The following is a 7,856-nucleotide window of genomic DNA, read 5'->3' on the forward strand; positions in this document are numbered from 1 at the left end:
GTGAAATTTTTCTTATAAAATTCAAAGATTTTTTTTAGACAAATTGTAAAGTTGATGAATATTTTTTTATATTAATTTAACTTATAAATATTCAAAATTATATTTGAAACCTTCATTAATTTTAAAATTATAAAATTTTAGAAATCAATTAAAAAAATAGAATTATTTTAGAAAAAAAAAAAAACAAAAACAAAGTGATATGTGGAAATCAATGCAAACGATGTAAGATTCGGATTACTTGTTGATCGCTCAAGGCAAGAACATTGTTTGAGATTTGAATCACTTCACAAATAAGATCGATTATATCTAACTTAAATGATTATTGTTGATTAAATATCTCAAGACAAAAACACTTAATTGAGATTCAAATCACTTCACAACCAAGATTTGATAATGTTGAGCTCAAATGATTTTACAGGTAACTTAAACAACATATAATTGCAAAAAAACTTAGTCATTGGCTAAAGAATAGCACAAATGCTTATTCTACTGTATTTTCCAATTCTATTTACAAATATGACATATATGGCTTTATAGAGCTCAAAATGAAACTATTAAAGTCTTTATAAGAATAGTAACATTCACACTTAATGACATAATTAACAATGTAATTGTAATAAATAAAAAGTTATAAAATATATTAATGAAATACTATAACTCTAAATTATTCTAAATGACAATCTACTCAAAATTTATAACATGAAACTCCATTTTTTCTCGAATGAATTGAAATATCTTTAAATAATTTTTAAAATATATCGTACGCATTTATATCACAAAATATTTTATAAATTTGAGACATAATAAAATACAAACATTTTAAAACCAAAATACCATTTAAATTCCAATTAATTATACAGTCAAATCGGATTTAATTTCGAATCGAACCCACGATAATTAAATTTTATTTAAAAAGGAGTATATACAAAAAAAATTTCCCCAAACAAAACCTATATATTCATCTTTACGAACAATTTGTCGTCTTCCATTAAATACAGGTAAACTCAAGTCTGCCATGGCCGTCCCCCGCAAGTTCCACACTGACCCACGCACTAATTCACCTTCTCTCTCTAACCTGTCCCTTTCTCTTTATTATTTTCTCTTTGATTTTTAAATTTTTCATGCATGGTTGGGAACAGATTCTTGGATAAAAGCACTCTCTCTCTCTCTCTCTCTCTCTCTCTGTCGCTTCGTTTCTTTTGCAAATACAGCTTGTATTTGCTCGCTGTCTGCAAGCAGTAGATCGAACTCGTTTTTGAGTCGGTGCGAACATAAAAAAGGCTTCTCTACCTTCATCTGTGATTGCGGTTAGTTTGTTTTGCTACTGCATAGCTTCTTAAAATCAAATTGTTTATCTGAGTTTTATGTTTGATGTTACTGTTCTTCTGCAATCTGGATGAATTAGCTAATTCAAGTTGTTTATCTGATTATTGCTTCGAAATCTCATATTCTGGATGAGTGTTGATTTGATCGTTAAGTTATTGTGAGGGCTGATTGAAGGATGCTTTGAGAATGAATATAAGTTGTTTGATGAAATGATTCGGTGAGTTCCAAGTTCATTCGAAGTGGATTTCCTGTGGGCTTCGAATTAGTGATGAAAAGTGCATCATGCGAACTCCAAATATCCTGTTAAATTTCTTTTAGAATCCTTCAAAACCTCTGTTTCTATTTGTTTTCCTTTGATTATTGAGCTTAAGCAAAATCTTAATTTCTTGTCATGTATTAGTCAGTAGATTAGATAAAGATCTTGTAACTGCCCAAATCCATTGCTAGGAGATATTGTCCTCTTTGTACCGTTACTAATGGTATCAGAGTCAGACACCGGGCGGTGTGCCGCCGAGGATATTGGGCCCCCACCCAAGGGGTGAATTGTGAAATCTCATATCGGTTGGAGAGGGGAACTGTCCTCTTTGAGCCGTTACAAATGGTATCAAAGCCCGACATTGAAAAGTGTGTCAGCGAGGACGTTGGTTCCCCACCCAACGGGGTGGATTACGAGATCTCATATAAGTTGGAAAGGGGAACGAAACATTCTTTATAAGGGTGTGGAAACTACTCTCTAGCGCGTTTTAAAAACTTTGAGAGGAAACTCGAAAGGAAATCCTAAAGAGGACAATATCTGCTAGCGGTTAACTTGGGTCGTTACAGATCTTAGCTGAGGTTGTTTTTTTTTTGCACCAACCGAGCTTTGTTACTCTGTGTTGTGTTTTAATATAATCGAGGTCTTGCACAGGAACTACCACATGGTTTCATTAAGGAACTTGATGGAAGAGAAACAACTGGATTTTGATCAACCTCTTCTCTCTGTGAGGCGTTTTACATCTACAGGAACACCACCAGAAACTCATGAAAAAATCAGACCTGAACCCAAAATTCCTCCTCTTCCTGTATATAAATCAGAATTGAAATCTGGTCCAGTGAGGAACCCTGGAACTGTTCCTTTTGTGTGGGAGCAAACTCCAGGTAAACCCAAGGATGAAGGCACTACAACAACTCAGATTTCGAAACGGCCTCCGCTTGTTCCGAAACTCCCACCCGGAAGAACCCGTAAAGTAAACCAAGAAGTTCCTACTCCTATAGATGATTCATTAGATAAAAATGACAGAGAAACAGTTGAAGAGATGGCCAGTTGTAAGTCGAGAAATGATGATGACGACGAAGAAGACGAGGTTTACAGGGATGCAAACGATCGATTTTATCGATCAGAATCCTTCTTCTTGAATTGTAGTTTTGGTGGAGTAAGTGGATTGGATGGTTTAGAAATTCAACCTCCAGCGGCCTCCTCCATGGATCCACATGCTTGGAATTTCATGTTGGACCGATTTCTGCCTGCAGCAAAGGCAATGGCATCAGAAACATTTCCACATACCAACAGAAAACTAACCGTTCCCATTGAGCAGTCAAGTGAAATAAAGACGATAACGAATGGGAATAGGCAAAGTCGACCAAACCTGCACGTGCAGACAAAACATGTCAAAGAAATATTCATGGAAGAAAGTGAAGATGAAGATGATGATGATGACGAGTCGGGATATACTTCCGCTCGGGGATGTGGTTTTCTTCCTCGGTTTTGCTTAAAGGGCTCGTTCTTCCCTTTGAATCCAGTACCGGGAATGAGAATGCAAGCCACGTCGGTTCGTAGAATTCGTAATAGCTCAATCAAGGTATCATCTCTTTCTCTTATTTGCCTTGTGACCATGTCAAAGTTAAAACTGTTGAATCTGTATTATTTGAAATCCAGAGTTCCAAGGATGCTGTAAATGAGAAACGATTGAGTCATGGTCAAGGAATAACTCGAACTTGGCTGCAGCCAGAAGAAAAATCCAGCAAAAGTAATATGCAGAAGGGGAAGATATTTTCTTTATACAGTCATTTGCAGGGTGAGGGCGAATCCAACTACGCAGATGAACCGTCCCGAGTTGTTCGTACAAATGTAAGTCCTTCTCGTGGTTTCACTGAGAAAGCTATCGATTCTATGACAAAGGAATATGACGAACCACGCAGAAGAAGCCTAAATAGCTTTCAAGCATTACTGAGCGACGAATCAGGTTCGTCTAGTCCAGTCGAGAAAACTCTCTACATAGACTCTGTACATAAGATTAAATCTCCAGATTCAAGTTCAAATTCTTTGGACATGAAAGGGATAAGTGCAAAGCTTACAAGCTCAGAATTGGCTAACAACAAGAAGTTTGATTTGGACAACCAATATCCCTTCAAACCCAGTAAACAAAGTGATTCTAATAGTCGAGAATATGGCAACAAGCACGAGTTCGATAGCAAAAAGCTTATAGGGACCGACATTCATGAAAGTTTCGATGGCCCTGCTCGGTACTCCCCTGATTTGAGAACTTCAGAAGATGCTACTAATGGAAAGAAGGATTCGAAAAATCAATCTCTCACAGGTAATCGACATGGTTCTCACGCCGGTCACTCACAATCGCGGTTGTCTTTCGCTCCACCTCCACCAAAATCTCCATCAGACTCTTGGCTAAAACGTACTTTGCCAACTTCGAAAAACGCTTCGTTCTTGCAATCTTCTCTTGCAATGCGTCTAAACCCCGTTTCGACAACCGTATCTCCCGATCCCATCGAGGAGTCTACCGTTAAAAGCTCCAATTCCAACTGTCTGCATCTGCAGTTTTCAAAGGTAATGGTGCAACACTGCCTAATGATGCTTTAAACATGTTGTAAATTATAATGCTCATAATTTTCTTTGCATCAGGATCTGCTGTCATCCATACCTGAAGTTTAGAACAATGGAAGAATTCCTTTCCAAATTTCACTTGGCTGTGAGTGCTTTTACTTTTCACTGGGTTTGGTGGATTTCAATGTTCTTTTTTATCTTCATGCTTGAGATCAGTGTAAAAAAACAACTGTAAAATGGGCATTTTCACTGTTGGGCAAAGTTGTTTTGCTCTCTTGCATGCTGTAAATGTTACTCATTACTGTAAAGAAACAATGATGATCCATAATTTACATGGAGAATAAAGGTAGTATAGTACGAATTGTTTTATGAAGAACTATTATCTGTGGACCCGCTTGTTATTACTGTTCATGTGATGCTGTCTCAAAGAACCTTGTTTCTCCATAATCATTCATTTAAAGCCATAGTTGGTTGCTGGCTCATAAATGAATCGAATGCTGCACAGATACCATATGGCTTCCTCGGTTGTTCATAAAAGGTTTAGATGAAAAGAATTGAATTGAGGATTTGAAATTTTACGAATTTCTTTGATAATCAAATGTAGCAGAAGAGTCGAATGTTTAAGTCGTTTGAAAGAAATATGTTGTCCAAGCTCACCGCTAGCAGATATTGTCATCTGAAGGGTTTCTTTTTTTAACATTCCTTCAAGTTTGTTTTAAAACACATTTGTTAGGGAGAGGTTTTCACACCTTTATAAAGAATGCTTTGTTTTCTGGTTAGAGTAAGAAACGAAACAAAATCCAATTCTAAAACCTTGAGTAAAAATTCAAAAGGGAAGGATCAAAGAGGATAATATTTGCTAACAGTGGGCTTGAGCCTGTAGTCATATTGCAGTCATATTGCTTGAACTGTTTGAGGTGCAAAATTTTCATTTCATATCATGTTATGTCATTTAAATTAATATTACTGATCGATCCATTATCTTTAGAACTCTAATACTAAAATTGAGCATAACTCAACTAGTTAAACTATATATCATCGTTCAAGAAGTTAAAGATTCAAATTTTATGATACAAAACATTAATGATTTGTTATTGATTTGAAAACATGGAAGACCAGTTCAATATCTTATCGATTGAACTATAATCGACTGATGTTCTATCAAATAACTCGGAATCATGGTTTGGGAACGTCCAACATAGGTGTTTAGTTAGTTGAGTTAATATTACATTAACTTCATCAACCCATCGTGTGATATATCAAATAGCAAGATCAATTGGCTTTTCAATGTAATGTATTTTCATTGATTTGTTTCCGTTGAATACAATTTGAAAGTGTTGAATGTTACGTGTTTGAGGAGCTAAAGCATACTACAAACGAGAAAGTCGTTATTACCTAAAACTACTACTGCGACAATTATACCACAATTTTCTCTCTATAGTCATAGACATGGTAAATTTATAACATTTTAGTTCTTATATTCAAATTTAGTCGTTTTATATAATGAATATACTTTAAAATATGTAATAAGTTGATTTTTAATAATAAAAATTTAATAAAATTATTTATCAATTTTGTAAATCACAAAATCGAGTAGAACCATATATAATAAATAATACTTTTGAGAATATTGATTAAATAAAAATACAAATAAATTTTGATAGAATTCAAATATTCACCGTAGCGCGCACAAGGCCCAAAAACCAAACCAAGTACGCGGAAGATCGCGGCAATGGATCCAAATGCCGCCTAGTTCCGGAATTGCTTGGACACGTCCGCTTTCCATTCCACTCACTCCTCGCCGCTTTCCTTTCTCCCCATTGCACTGCCTTCCTTTCCGCATCCAAAGCCTGCAACAGCAACGGCAACGGCAACGGCAACGGCAAACCCCCATTTCTAAACCGCTTCCATCTCCTTCCGACGGACTCGCTGCCTCTGGACTCAACCTTACTCCCAATGGCTCTGTCGCAGCCGTCGCCGTTGGCTTCCACGTTTCCAGTTCGCGAAGACTGTTGGACTTTGGACGATACTTCCACTCTCGTCGAAGCCTGGGGTGAACGTCATCTCGACTTGAACCGCGGCAGCCTTAGGTATACACACTGGCAAGAGGTCGCCGACGCTGTCAACTCCTGTCATAATCATGAGAGGAAGTCAATTCGTACGGCTATTCAGTGTAAAAACCGTATCGATACGCTTAAGAGGAAGTACAAGATCGAGAAGGCGAGAATTCAAGAATCCGGTGGAACGTACGTCAGCGCTTGGCCGTTCTTCTCTTGTCTCAACAGTCTTATAGGCAACAGCCATAAGTCTTCGACGCCGGCCGCCGTTTCTTACTGTAAAGCCTTGACAGCCACGACTCCAGGGATGTCGCTGTTCCCGAAAATTCCGGTTGGTCCTCGATCCGGGACTAAGAAACGTAGTTTGAGTCACGTCTACGGGAGTTTCTGCAATTCGCACCTTAGCCAGGATTTAAACTCGAAAGATGATGAAGGAAAGGACGGTATGGATTCCGAGAATCATCTCTCGAGTCCGAGGTTCAAGGACCGAGACGTAGGGTACAGGAAACTGGCTGACGCAATAGGGACGATTGCCGATATATTTGAGAGAGTGGAGGTTGCAAAACAGAGGCACATGGTAGAATTGGAGATGCAGCGGATGCAGTTCGTGAAGGATTTGGAGTACCAGAGAATGCAACTACACATGGAGATGCACCTTCAGATGCAAAAAATCAAGTGCTCCAGGCGAGATTCAGGAGCTGGTGAGTCCCTAGCTTCTAACTCCATTGATCACTTTCTGCATCTCTTCGTGCTTTACTTGCTGTATTGAGGGAACTTCAGGTTGCAATGCTTTCCCATTAGGTTTGATTATCCTCTTTGTTTGCTGGATCGCTTTACATCAGAAATTGACGCATATTAGGATCGTATTTCTGCTAGCGCATTACTTGTAGAAGAAGAATTGGTGGATTAGATTATTCCTTAGGCTTTGTAGAGCATGCATTAGCAGAACAATGGTTGTTTAAATCTATATCTTTAAGAGAATCGCCTCACGTATATGATTGGTTACTGGGAGAAAAATCATGTCTAAATTTGCCATAACTTGCTTGTAAATTTGGATTACTCGCTGTTTAATTTATGAGGGTAGGTTGAGTTTGTTCTTTTTAGAGCGGTAATGTAATAACCCAAGCCCACTGCTAGTAGATATTGTCTTTTTTGGGCTCTCCATCAAGGTTTTAAAACGCTTATGATAGGGGGAGGTTTTCACACCCTTATAAGGAATGCTTCGTTCCTCTCTCCTACAACGTGGGATCTCGAACAGCCGAAATTATCTTAAATTTTACAGTTATATCCTTTTGGTTCTCATACTTCCAACTGGTTCGAGTCTCAAGCTTCTATAAAGATTTATGTTCGAGATTAGCATAAGGATGAAACTGAAATTAAAGGATGGAAGTAGGATTAAAGAGAGTGATTCCAAAGCCCAGGGATACTCCCTACATGCACCAGTTCAATCTATTTCATGTTATCTTCTTATGACCTAGTCGTTGAAATGAATTTCGTGTCTTTAACGCACCCACTTCCTCTCCTATCCCAATCCTTGCTCTAGTAATCACAAGGGGTATCCATGAAATCAATTATTTCCCGTTCCGTTTGGCTGTCGTGCGAACTTAGCTGCTGGGAATCCATGGCTGCATAGGGGGGGGGGGGGGGGGGGGGGG

The 7,856-nt window shown here is 38.0% G+C and overlaps 2 protein-coding genes across 5 annotated transcripts in view; both read left to right on the forward strand.

Moving 5' to 3' along the window:
• The first annotated feature begins 1,016 nt into the window (after positions 1–1,016).
• LOC111485965 lies at positions 1,017–4,520 on the forward strand. Its single transcript, XM_023132942.1, has 4 exons — positions 1,017–1,307; positions 2,234–3,164; positions 3,242–4,147; positions 4,223–4,520. Exons 2-4 carry the CDS (start codon positions 2,244–2,246, stop codon positions 4,250–4,252), a joined length of 1,857 nt encoding a protein of 618 aa, XP_022988710.1. The 5' UTR covers positions 1,017–1,307; positions 2,234–2,243; the 3' UTR covers positions 4,253–4,520.
• A 1,328-nt stretch (positions 4,521–5,848) lies between these two features.
• Positions 5,849–7,856, forward strand: part of LOC111486090 (trihelix transcription factor ASIL1-like) — a 4,766-nt gene continuing 2,758 nt past the window's right edge. For all 4 annotated transcript variants that reach the window (XR_002718804.1, XR_002718805.1, XR_002718806.1 and 1 more), the window contains exon 1: positions 5,849–6,902. Coding sequence is in view for 1 of the 4 variants with exons in the window: in XM_023133097.1 (XP_022988865.1) it covers positions 6,101–6,902 (802 nt within the window). In the remaining 3 variants the exon portion in view is untranslated. The remainder of the gene's footprint in view (positions 6,903–7,856) is intronic.

The sequence above is a fragment of the Cucurbita maxima genome, unplaced genomic scaffold, assembly GCF_002738345.1.
Source record: "Cucurbita maxima cultivar Rimu unplaced genomic scaffold, Cmax_1.0 Cma_Scf00011, whole genome shotgun sequence".
Taxonomy (NCBI): domain Eukaryota; kingdom Viridiplantae; phylum Streptophyta; class Magnoliopsida; order Cucurbitales; family Cucurbitaceae; genus Cucurbita; species Cucurbita maxima.